General features: G+C 39.3%; 1 protein-coding gene and 1 long non-coding RNA gene across 2 annotated transcripts in view; both read left to right on the top strand.

Annotated features, from left to right (window-relative positions):
* The first annotated feature begins 345 nt into the window (after positions 1–345).
* On the top strand, positions 346–1,081 carry LOC113109256 (uncharacterized). Its single transcript, XR_003292910.1, has 3 exons — positions 346–497; positions 613–674; positions 999–1,081. It is a non-coding gene; the product is annotated as an uncharacterized LOC113109256 (long non-coding RNA).
* A 1,436-nt stretch (positions 1,082–2,517) lies between these two features.
* Positions 2,518–12,731, top strand: part of LOC113109183 (NLR family CARD domain-containing protein 3-like) — a 28,576-nt gene continuing 18,362 nt past the window's right edge. Inside the window, exons 1-4 of the mRNA XM_026272830.1 lie at positions 2,518–2,651; positions 4,371–4,504; positions 5,153–5,266; positions 10,382–10,495. Of these exons, the coding sequence (XP_026128615.1) occupies positions 2,544–2,651; positions 4,371–4,504; positions 5,153–5,266; positions 10,382–10,495 (470 nt within the window). The 5' untranslated portion in view covers positions 2,518–2,543. The remainder of the gene's footprint in view (positions 2,652–4,370; positions 4,505–5,152; positions 5,267–10,381; positions 10,496–12,731) is intronic.

Here is a 12,731-nt window from a genome sequence, read left to right as displayed (position 1 = left end):
AACACATGAAACAAAGCTTTATTCAAACATTGTTCTGTTTTTGAAAGTGAACAGACCGTGAACTCACATCAGGTCCATCACTGCTGCAGTCAGACTGAGTCTGATCATGATGATAGAGAGACATCGAGTCCTGTCTGAGCACAGAGAGGATGAGGAAGACCATGATGAAGACCCTGAACACGAGCAGGAGAACGTGTGTGGGACGATCTGAATCTGATCATGATGAGAGAGAGACATCGAGTCCTGTCTGAGAGCACAGAGAGGATGAGGAAGACCATGATGAAGACCCTGAACACGAGCAGGAGAACGTGTGTGGGACAATCTGAATCTGATCATGATGAGAGAGACATCGAGTCCTGTCTGAGAGCACAGAGAGGATGAGGAAGACCATGATGAAGACCCTGAACACGAGCGGGAGAACATGTGCTGCTGTGTCTGCTCCAAACATCTGTGTCTGTTCTCCGTGAGCACCACGACCTGGAAAACATTTACACATAGTAAAACACTCTATATCATGTTGTCAGCGCTCTATTTACTGCTAAATTTAATTTAAGTTTATATTTTTACAGTTGCATGTTAACTTGATTAAGCTTAATTTCTTCTGTGGTGTAGTGAAGTGGACTGGTCAGCAGAAGGTTTCTGGATCAATCTCCAGCGGTGTGTCTTTACTCCCGGTGACTCCAGAGGGATCGAGGTCCTGTAATAATATATATAATACAGTTTCTGTTTGGGGTTTTAAAGGGTCAGTTCATCTAAACATATAAATTCAGTCATTAATGACTTGCCTCCATTCTGTTCAATCCTTTCTCCAAACACAAAAGGTGATTTTGGTCAAGTTTCTCCTGCTGGTTTGTGTTCATACAGTATCAGTCGATGGAGTCTGACTTCCAGATTCTTCAGGACATTATTTGATGATGCTTAAGAAGCTTTCATTGACTGATTTATGAACAGAAGCCTGACCAGTCTCACATCCTCAGTGTCTTCTGGTCTTTCTCTAGATGCTCTCTCTGCTCTGGAGTCACTGAGGATGAAGAGACCACAGCAGCATCCGGCTCAGATGAAGCAGTAAGAGCTGGAGAGACAGGGGCGGACTGGCCATCTGTGTGATCTGGAGAATCACAGAACGGCCGGTACTCCAGGACGGCCGGTGGGCTGGCCCACCACCCGCCAAGCATGCAGTCATCACCGTTTTTTTTAGTCCCAGTCCGTCCCTGTGGAGAGATGGAGCTCTTCACTCTTGACACTTCATCTTCTCCATCCTCAGATCACACAGCCGTCTGCAGACATTTCAGATCCTGCAAAGATGCACAAACACAAAACAAAAGCAGTCATTTTAACAGCACAGTGACATTTCATTTCTGTATTAGAAGTAACAGAATGATCTTACTTTATATGTTGGTTTCAGGTTTTTTCCACAAATGACACTATCACCTTCTTAATCACAAAAGATCTGCATCAAATGAACAGCAATCAAGAATCAGAAAAGTGCTCTAATAACTCTGTTTGACATAATTAAAATAAACCACAGCTTAAGATGTAAAAGATGTTTTATTGATTACTGTAGTGTACAGCATTCCTTCATCAGTCTCTCTTCATCAGATAAACACACGTGTGTCTCATCTGTCCCTGTAACATCCAGACAAGAGTCAGTCTCTGTCATTTATCTGTGATATACTGTATTCACATGTTGAGATAGATGCTGATGTGTTCACTCACTTTTCATCCAACACAAATGTTCCTCAGTTTATCAACAATACTAATGGTCAAGTGAAATAGATAACTTATGTTTACTTAATGTATTTAGATTTATTTATTTACATTAATCTAAAACAGTGTAGACCGTGAATTCTACATAATAACACACATCTCTCACTCAGATGTCTGTTCATGTTGTGATTTGTTCTTCTGCAATGCTCTTAGAACATTTTCCTGTCTCATATTAAATAGATATTTAATCGTCTTTAAAGTATATATGGTTTATGTAAATCCACTTTGGAGACGTGCATGTGCTTATTGGAGCTCTGCTGATCGCTTTACGTAATAAAACAGTTTTTTTATTTTTTACAAATATACTGTAATGTTACTGGCTAGCGTCTTTACACCTTAACAAATCAACAGTTTATTCTACAGTAACTCAACAAATACGATTTTAACACGTGAACCGTGTTTTGTTTTATCCCTGCAGAATCTGGGCTGAAGCAGTAGGACATCCGGGGATTTCTCGCCTACTGTTTTATGAATACTGAGATTTCGAACGTACTTTTTTCCTTTACATACTTTTTTTTCCTCCTACTATATAGTAAGTGAGTAGGCATAGCAGAACGCAAATACGCAAAAGATTAAAACATACTAATTTGTCGCATACTGCTTTTTCCATACTATATAGTAGGGAAGTATGCGATGCGTTATTTCACACACACCATTGCAGCAGGTGGCGCTAAACACATTTAACGATAGACTGACAGCAGACAAATGAACGCAGACAAATGGGCGGGGTTTGTTTGTTATTGACACCTGAGGTCTCTTGCGCATGCGCAGTCTTCATGACGAGGATACGCCTTTGTGTTGAAATCGAAAGTAAACTCTCGATACTTACCGAATGTAACTTCACATTTCGAAGACTTAAAAACTGTCGTAAAAATCTCATTACGGTAAGTTCAGTTATAAGCTTTTGATTTCACGTCATATTATTGTATAATGTTTTCGTTTTTCAGCTTGTTGTCATACTAAACTCGATCTTTAAACCGTTGTAGTGAGTTGTGACGCCTGTAAAATCAGATGATCGGAAGTTCATCTTCAGGATTATATCTTCAGATTAATTCACGGATTATTTACAAATTAATATGCAAAGTTGGGTGTTGAAGTTGAATGATAAACAGGATTTTATTTTTGGCTGATGTTACAGTTTAACTGGTGTCCGTGATAAGTTGTGACAACTTCTTCGTCGTCCTATGTGATGATCGTTTCTTCCATTACAATTAATCTTTCGCACTACATGATGCTGCTACTATTGTAAAGTCCATCACTTATGGACTGAGCTGAATTCATCTAGAAAACAGCTGTGGTTTCAGCAGATCTCGTCCAATATCGTCAAACCACAATTAGAGCTGTAATCGGGCCATAAAAGTTAGGTTTCGGCCCGAGCCCGACAAGTAGTACATTTTGATTGACAGCTTTTTAAAAGCCCGAACCGTTTACAGCCCGACATTATTCAAATATGCGCACGCACAAAGCTCTTTTGCCTTGTCAAGAATGAGTCATTTATACACGTTTTAAAATAATTTATTCATAACTAAAGAAGACCACTTGGAAGTTGGAATAAAGAAATAAAATAAGTCCTCTGTGAAATCTTAACATCTCAGCACTCTAAATAGACATCGGCTCATTTAGCCTCTAAATAGACCAACGCACCAATAAAAGAAAGAGTCTTTTTTTAAAATTAAATTAAGATAAATTTTAAATTAAGATGTGTATTTGGCAATAACGAAATTAAGATAAAGGCTCCTCCGGACATTTAGTAAAAGAATAATGCCAACATTAGCGTAAATACTCTGTCCACATTATGCATTTAATGCTCAATGAATATTTAGTTATCATTTGAAAAACCTTTACTCACAGAGATTAGACTAAGCCTACATGTTTTTGTGGTGAAACATTATTGAGTCCACTGTAGATGTCTTCTTGCTCACTGATGGTGGTCATTAGTCACTCATTATTCTCATTATAAACACGGTCAAAACTTTTCCACACCTCAGACTTTGCTTTAGTTGCTGGTGTAACCAAAACTTAATCGCCAGAGGCAAGCCTCCATTTCACCTTTTCAACCTCCATTTCTCATCTTTCTTGCTATTTGAAACACATCACATGCCCGCTCGTTTACCTCACAAACAGGAGCGCAAGACCGAGCCCGCGTAAGATGATAAAGATCTTCAGCTCTAAACCGCATACAGGTGTGTTATATTTCAGCCTCTCCAAGAAAAAAAGAACGAAGTCCTCAGTTGCGCGTTATTTGTCTTATTTTCCCCAAAAACAACAACCCAGTGAGGAAAAACAGTGTCAATTCTTAATTGCTGAGCTGCTGCTGAATTTAATCTGAAAATAAGCAGAAATGAACCTGTCATCAGATTATAGAAGGAACGAGATTTAAAAGAAAGAAAAGCTCAAATATGAGGCCTGTTTGAGCGACAGATGGAATATATTTGATATTTCTGATCTCTACAGATTATTGTTTTTGATTATTTTAATAATTATCTTCCTCATCACAATTCTCTGAATTATTTAAAGTGTAATGGATATTCTGTCATATAATAATAATTGAAGAATGAATGGATATATAGTCATGTATGATTAGTGAAGTGTTTGATATACAGGCCTCGTGTCAGTCTGTCATTATGGAGATCAGAGAGAGATCTTCATCTCCAGATCACACCAGAGAGTCTCTGAAGAGCCACAGATCCATGAATCCTCCTGAATCCAGTGATGATCCAGTGACCTCTGACCCCAGGTGAGATATGATCCAGTGACCTCTGACCCCAGGTGAGAGATGATCCAGTGACCTCTGACCTCAGGTGAGATATGATCCAGTATTAGAGTCGACAGACTGAACAAGAGACTGTAAGCAGACGTTACGATATGAAGCTCATAGAGGAAATAGTGTATTATCCCTACAGTTATGGCATACAGTGATATTTAAAACTGAAACATGTTCATAGACTAGACAGTAGTAGCAGTAGTTCTAGTGTTTTATCATGAAGAACAGTTAATAACACACTTACCCAGAAGTGCAGCTCAGAATCAGTTTATAGTTGTTTGGCTGCTTTATAATAGTCTTGTAGAGCTTTTCTTTCGTACAGACACTGGGTTTTCCCTCAAGATAAATGTAATTTGAACAATTTGTTTGGATGCTTGACCCCTGTATGACTGAGAGTGCGGGTCAGAAAACCTCACAGCATTGCTAAGAGTTTGTTTATTAGTGGAAGACAAACTGTCTTCTGCTGGAAACCATTCACACATGTGGAGAAGGCGTCCGGATCAGATGATCATGATGTAAATGTGTTTTGGCGTCACATCTGACTGATGCTGCAGATTCTCACTTTCTGTCATCATCACTGTTTACAGCAAAAGAGTGTGATATTTCTGTGTGTTTTCTCAGGATCTGCAGTCAGAGATCTTCATCTCCTGATCACAGCTATGTGTCTCTGAAGAGTGACGGATCCATGATTGATCCTCCTAAACTCAGTGATGAAGCAGTGACCTCTGACCCCAGGTGAGGATAATCGTGTGGTGATGATTGAACTGCTTTATGGGAGTCATACATACTTAGGTGTGCTCCGATCACGATCAGCCGATCGTTATGTGCATCTCGTCAGTAAAGCCGGTTCTCTAATCAGCGGTTAATTCCATCAGGTGCGTGATTTCACATAGAGCAGCTGTTACTACACAGAGCCGTTGTTAATAGAGAAGATGCGCAAATCCACTTCATTTTCAGCGTTTTTTTGGCGCATCTTCTCAGTTAATAACGGCTCTGTGTAGTATAGCTGCTCTATGTGAACTCACGCACCCTGGGGGGGGTAATTGACACAGACCCAAACACTTAAAGGAGTCATGGTGTTCATTTGTTTCTTTTAATGGCAGCTGTGAATGTATTGACTGAACAATTATTTGAACTGTTCATTAAACTAAACATGCAATTTATCCACAAAGTGTGCAGCTTTTGTTACTGCACTGTAACTTTCTGGGCTTCTGGAAGAACATTCCCAGAGCCTCTTGATATGGAAAGTCAGAAACGTCTGGTCCATTTATTGTGATCCTCATGTGTGCTGCAAGATTGTCTCCTTGCAGCCTTTTGCAGATGTTTGTCTTGATCTGCAAATGCATTAACTGTTAAATGTGATAGCTAAACATATCGCTAAAAGCAGCAAATCCTATTGTGAAAAGTTTATATTACACTGTTCATGGTTGAGAAGTCCCTTTCACAGTTTAGCTGGGTCTAAACTTGTCATCCGGTGATGACTGGACTTTTGACGCTTGTCAGGGCCAGGATGTGCAGCACTTACCACAGATGTGTGCAGTGGAAATCAGGGATCAAACAGTGTTGTGTTACAGCTACCGGAGCTGATCGCGGTCACTCTGGTCAATGCTCGTGTTTACACCAGACGCGCCGCGGCACTTTTTAAATGGGCGCATAGTCTATTTTTGATGCACACTCGTCCAAACCGCACAGCAAATACAAAATAAAAGTAAAGAAATCATGTACATTTCAAAATAAACACCTTGTGCAGACTCTCAATCGTATTTCACATTAATATTTATTCATGCTAGGTGGCCAGAAATAGATGACAAGATCTTCATCCTCAAAGTTAAGAAAACCTCACATTATTATGACAACACCATTTTTACAAGGACAAATATATAAAAAAAAGGTGTTGTGGATTTTAATTGAAGGAGTTTTAGGAGTGGAATAAACAGGTGAGAGATGATCGAGTGACCTCTGACCTCAGGCGAGAGATGATCCAGTATTAGATTCGACAGACTGAACAAGAGGCGTTACGTTTACAGCACTGGAGTGCATTGAGGCAGAAAAACTGAAACAAGTGGAAGAAAAAACCCATAAAATAATGAACAAATGTTTTGTGCCTTTTGTTTTTCAGAAAATGCAACAAAACATGATTTTCATTTTTACAGAGCACCGTCATCAAAGACACTTTGAATCGAAACAGTGGTTTATGATTTCAAGCATTAAAGAGACAGACTGCACTGATGAATAAAACATGAATTTGATGTAAACAATAGATCTACATAATATTCACATATGAAATTCATAGAGGAAATAGTGTATTAGCCGTACAGTTATGGCATATTCTGTTGTTAAGTGATGACGTAAGAAGCGCTGTTTCCGGGTCCAAGCCTCAACTCACTTCACTTGAAAATACGACCGCAGCAGCCGTTTATGAGCACCGTTTATTCATATTAATAATTTAAGCTAAATGCTTTCAGACTTACGGTATACACTACAGTCTCCGTGCTCACAGCGTCCCAAACACAAATCATTTTTATATATATTTTTTTATATTTATATTTTCATTGTTTGGCTATCTGGGACTTCGGTATGGAGTTAAAGGTTAAGATTATAACTTTTTAGCTAGTATTCTATCACATTTTGAGTTTATATTAACACCTTTTTGTTGTTTTCTCATGGTAACTGATGGAGCGTTTGGACACGGAAGCGCTGCTACGTGACGTCAGACTTAACAAGCGAATAGTGATATTTAAACCGGAAACATGTCCATAGACTAGACAGTAGTAGCAGTAGTTCTAAGGAGCCAATTTAACGGCATATATAAACGCAAAAAAATGTACGTTTTGCAAACGAAAATTTAAGTACTGAGGAAAATAAATTTGCTTTTTGCAAACAAAAATTAAGAATTGCAAAATATAAATGAAACGGCACGAAAGCAATGATTTTTCAATACGTATTTTCCATGGCAATATCTATTAATTTATCTGCAACGCTGTTTTTATTTTGCGTGTCAGTCTAGTTTGAGCTTGATACCATTTTCCCTTTGCGCTTCACTTTTCTGCACGTCTCTCTTTGTGGCACTGTTTTGACGTGGGGGCGGAGTCAAGGGACGGGGGCGTGTACAACATGACTCCCTGGAAGTGACGTCATCGGCCCGAGACGCAGCTCTCTGACCCAGGTCCTGTCATGATGAGCGAGACTTTCGAGTGGATCGTTTCTTTTTATTCAATAGCATTAAAACATTCATGTTATCATTTTATTTACTTTATTAACAAATGTATGTGTATTAGCAGCGTTTGCGCAAGCTAAAGAAGTTGTTACCATGAACATCTGCTGTTTATTTCTCTCGATGTGCAAACCTTTATAGCATTAAAGGGTGTATTGTTTCATTTGGTTAACTGCAAGTGTTTGTTTAAAATCTCTTAACTTGTGGAGGACGCCAGTGCACAGAAGCGTTAAAAGCAAATTTATATTCCTCAATACTTAAATTTTCGTTTCCAAAATGTAATTTTTTTGTGTATATATACTAGGGCTGCACGATATTGGGAAAAATGTACATTGCGATATTTTATTTTTCTGTGATATATATTGCGATATGAAATAAAAAAAAATTGTTACAAACAGAAATGGGGTGAGCACACTTACATTCTCATTTTAAATGATTTAAACATCGACACCATCGTGTCAATTGATTAATATGCGCGAGGGAGAGAGAGCAAGACAGTGCTCGTGTTGTTTGAAGACATTGAGCGTGCGGCCAGGGCTCGCTTTGCGCGCGAGCTCTTTCTCTCAGGCCGGTGACAGGTGTAATAAATAGGCGTCGGCTCTATTTCTAGCATGCACGTGTTTTCCACGCGTCTTGAGCCGCACCTGAGACGCGCGTCTCACGCAGGCAGTCTGCAAGCTCTAACCAGTTAACATGGGAGCCGAATTAAAAACGGACACGCCACTGAGCTGAGACGCTTGCTCCACGCATCTAGTTTGTCGCCGGCCGCGCGTTCGTGCTCTCTCTCTCCCAACTAAGCAAGCCAGAGGCGACAGCGGCAAGGAACCGAAACTCCATCTGTGACAGAATGGAGAAAAAAACCTTGGGAGAAACCAGGCTCAGTTGGGGGTCAGTTCTCCTCTGACCAGACAAAACCAGTAGTTCAATTCCAGGCTGCAGCAAAGTCAGATTGTGCAGAAGAAAAAAAATAGACTAGACAGTAGTAGCAGTAGTTCTAGTGTTTTATCATGAAGAACAGTTAATAACACACTTACCCAAAAGTGCAGCTCAGAATCAGTTTATAGTTGTTTGGCTGCTTTATAATAGTCTTGTGCCGCGTTTCCACCGCAGGAACTTTACCCAGGAACTAGGGACTTTGGCCTGGTACTCGGTGTGTTTCCAATGCAGGAACCAGGAACTAAATAAAGTTCCGGGTAAAAAAAAATGCCCCTCAGAAAGTCCCTGCTGGCGAGGTGGTACTTTTTCAAAGTTCCGGAACTTTCGGGGGCGGTACTTGGACGCTAAACATGCTGATTGGTTGAGTTCACGCAGCATTGGTTGAGTTTAACCATCATTTATTCGGATCATTTTCAAAATATTGCTATTATTGTGTCATGAAATGTGATTTTAAAAGTATTTCAAGCGAGAATTTAGTTGTTTAAAACTCAAATCTGTGGTTTATTTATAAAGACAGCGCTTTTTTAAAAAATGTGTTTTGCTGATCTCAGAGACAGTGAGCTCCAGGCGATCAGCGAGAGATCAGTCCTCATGTATCCTCCGAGAGCAGACTCACTTTGGATAGACCTTTTGATGTGTGCCGCTGGCTCTGATGTCTCTTTAGTGGTTAAACATAACATATAATTTGTTTTGGGTAAATCTAACAGGTTATATTTGGTCTGTATTCAATTTATCTATTTGTTAAAATGAAAATAAAAAAGGCAAATTTATGTAATATTTCGTTTCATTGTAATGGCTGTATATATACACACATCCTTGAACTAAGTAAATTTCTGCAGCTGTTATTATGTTTAAATGAAAATGAAAGGAGCCAGTGGTATTTAATATCATTTTTCGTTTAATTGTAAATATACAGAGAGGAAAATTGCAGTAGCCACGGTCAGCTGACTGAAGTTATCAAGTACGCTGCTGTTTGCAGATTTACTGGACTTGCGTCGTCGTGGACATCACACTGCCGAGTCAAATGCACAAAGTCTAAACTACCGAGAATGCATGTCCAAAATCAGCGTACTTCGTATGGAGAAAAGCGCGCACCCGCACAGACCTACATCACCAGACTATTTGGCTAATCTTCCCGGTACATTACAACGCGGTGGAAAAGCAGAAAGCAACAGGTCTGGGGGGAAAAAAAGTTCCTGGTACAAATGTTCTGGGTAATTTCGGTGGAAACGCGGCATTGTAGAGCTGCGGTAAGTGTTCTTGTCACTAGACTGTACTTCAGTTTGTAATAGACAAATATCATTGGGCAAATATCAGTATTCAGTGTGCTAGACGTGATTGTAAAATACTTTGTTATATGACTATGTAGAGATCTGAAAGCCTTGAGCTTTACTTTCGTACAGACACTGGGTTTTCCCTCAAGATAAATGTAGTTTGAACTATTTGTTTGGATGCTTGACCCCTGTATGACTGAGTGTGGGTCAGAAAACCTCACAGCATTGCTAAGAGTTTGTTTATTAGTGGAAGACAACCGTCTTCTGCTGGCAAACCATTCACACATGTGGAGAAGGCGTCCGGATCAGATGATCATGATGTAAATGTGTTTTGGCGTCACATCTGACTGATGCTGCAGATTCTCACTTTCTGTCTTCATCACTGTTTACAGCAAAAGAGTGTGATATTTCTGTGTGTTTTCTCAGGATCTGCAGTCAGAGATCTTCATCTCCTGATCACAGCTATGTGTCTCTGAAGAGTGACGGATCCATGTTTGATCCTCCTAAACTCAGTGATGAAGCAGTGACCTCTGACCCCAGGTGAGGATAATCGTGTGGTGATGATTGAACTGCTTTATGGGAGTCATACATATTTAGGGGTGCTCCGATCACGATCGGCCTATCGTTAATGCGCATCTCGTCAGTAAAGCCGGTTCTCTAATCAGCGGTTAATTCCATCAGGTGCGTGATTTCACATAGAGCAGCTGTTACTACACAGAGCCGTTGTTAATAGAGAAGATGCGCAAATCCACTTCATTTTCAGCGTTTTTTGGCGCATCTTCTCAGTTAATAACGGCTCTGTGTAGTAACAGCTGCTCTATGTGAAATCACGCACCCTGGGGGGGGGGGGTGGAGGGGTATTGACACAGACCCAAACATTGGAGAAAAAAACCTTGGGAGTGTAGGGGAATTTACAGTTAAAACCCAAGGACCAGATATGTTGCAATGAAGACCAGGACTCAGAGATGAGTTCAATTAATAATAATAATTTTACTTGAAGAAAATAGTTTGCAATTTCATCAGCAGAAGTCAGCTTCAACACTCTCGAAGGAGTTCGCAGGCCGCCCCCCAGTACAATACAAAATCAACCACAGTTATTAGGCCAGTGACAATGCCCCTGAATTTTCGAGATACCCCTACCGGAGGTAGAACTAAACCCAACAATGTTTTTCCTCATCTCTAAGGTCTCCCATATATGAAATGGATTCTTGGCTAAAAATATTTTACTGCTAAGATTGTTAAATTAACAGATATTGTTATACACCACAAAACCAATAAAGGACTAAAATATAGCCTGTCCGTATGGGAGTTAAGGCATATAAACTAATGCAGATCAATCACACAAGCTCTGAGAGCTTTGAAACTTGACATGTTTGTAGTCAGGAAGTTGATTTAACTACTACAAAAGACTGGATGTGAATATCTTGATGTATGGAATAAATAGAGACATGTAAACACATATCTAAAATAAGCGGACATGCACAAATTCAATATCTATGCAGAATGTTTTCATTTACTTTGTGCTTGCTTTGCCTGGCATTATCATAGAAACACATATGATGGCTTGTTGGAAAGGTGGGGTTGTGCTGAATCCAGCAATACCAAATATGTAAATATATGATAAAAGAGAAGTGTTTTGTCACTCAATGTATGAGGTGTCCAAAATGAATGAAAATGGAACACTGACATAATTGAGTCCAAACCCATTCATTATCAGTGGTGAGAAGAATGTTGAGAAATTCAAATATAAGAGACATCAAAAAATATTTAATATGGCACCTTGTACTATATGGAAACAAAGATTGAAATCGAAAGATAACACCTTACCATAGCACAAACAGGAGACCAGGAGTTTTAACTTAATGAACTTTTTAATAAAACTATAACTTAACTTCACACAATACAACTTAAATTACTGTCTTAAAACAAATGGCAATCTAACTAAAGAAACAAACACTCTTCGGGGAAATGAGCCCTGTCTTCTCAGGCTGTTTAGTTTATTTTCTAGCAGCAACCATTTGGAACATCAACTGCTTTTAGTCACCATTGGAGAAGGGTCTGGCTGCAGACTTGCACTTGCACTCTCAGACACTGCTTCTGCTAGCGACTTCACTTGCAGTCTTTATTTTTTATTTTGTTCTATTTATTGATAACTTTTTGTTTGATTTTCCCAACATTTTATAACAGTTGCCATGTGGCGAAGACAAGAAAAAATAAACTAAATTACAATGTCAATTGCAATCGCTACTTGCACTCTCCGCTACCTGTGACTTCACTTGCAATCAACACAAATCGTGCATGTTGCCACTGGAGACAAGACGCTGTGGTTGTGATTAAACGATTAAAACTAATTTAGTACTATAATGTACAGGGTCCTGCAAGAAAAAGACAAGCACAGACCTTGGCCACAGAACAGCAGAATATGAACGCAATGCACAAAGTCTTTCGTTAAGCTTTTCGTTAAAAACTAACACTTAATATGGCATAATGTATTCAGACACATTAAGTTCAATTAAAAGAATAAATTCGATATAGAGTTATTATTCAATGTACTGCAAGTCAAGCAGATGGCTATGAACACAATGTGCAAACTTTGTCCTCCCATACAACATAACACTTAATGTGGCCTAATAACAGACTAAGATGATAAAGACAATTTAGTAGGCCTAGCCTAGCCTATATGTCTTGTTGTTGACTCTAAGTATATACAGACCAGCAAATATGAACGGGCATTATGCATTAAGTGATTGTTTAATTGTACATTAAACGTTTTCCT

The sequence above is a fragment of the Carassius auratus genome, chromosome 9 (assembly GCF_003368295.1).
Source record: "Carassius auratus strain Wakin chromosome 9, ASM336829v1, whole genome shotgun sequence".
In the NCBI taxonomy this organism is placed as follows: domain Eukaryota; kingdom Metazoa; phylum Chordata; class Actinopteri; order Cypriniformes; family Cyprinidae; genus Carassius; species Carassius auratus.
The sequence above is the reverse complement of the archived record's forward strand: the minus strand, read 5'-3'. Positions and strand labels throughout refer to the sequence as shown.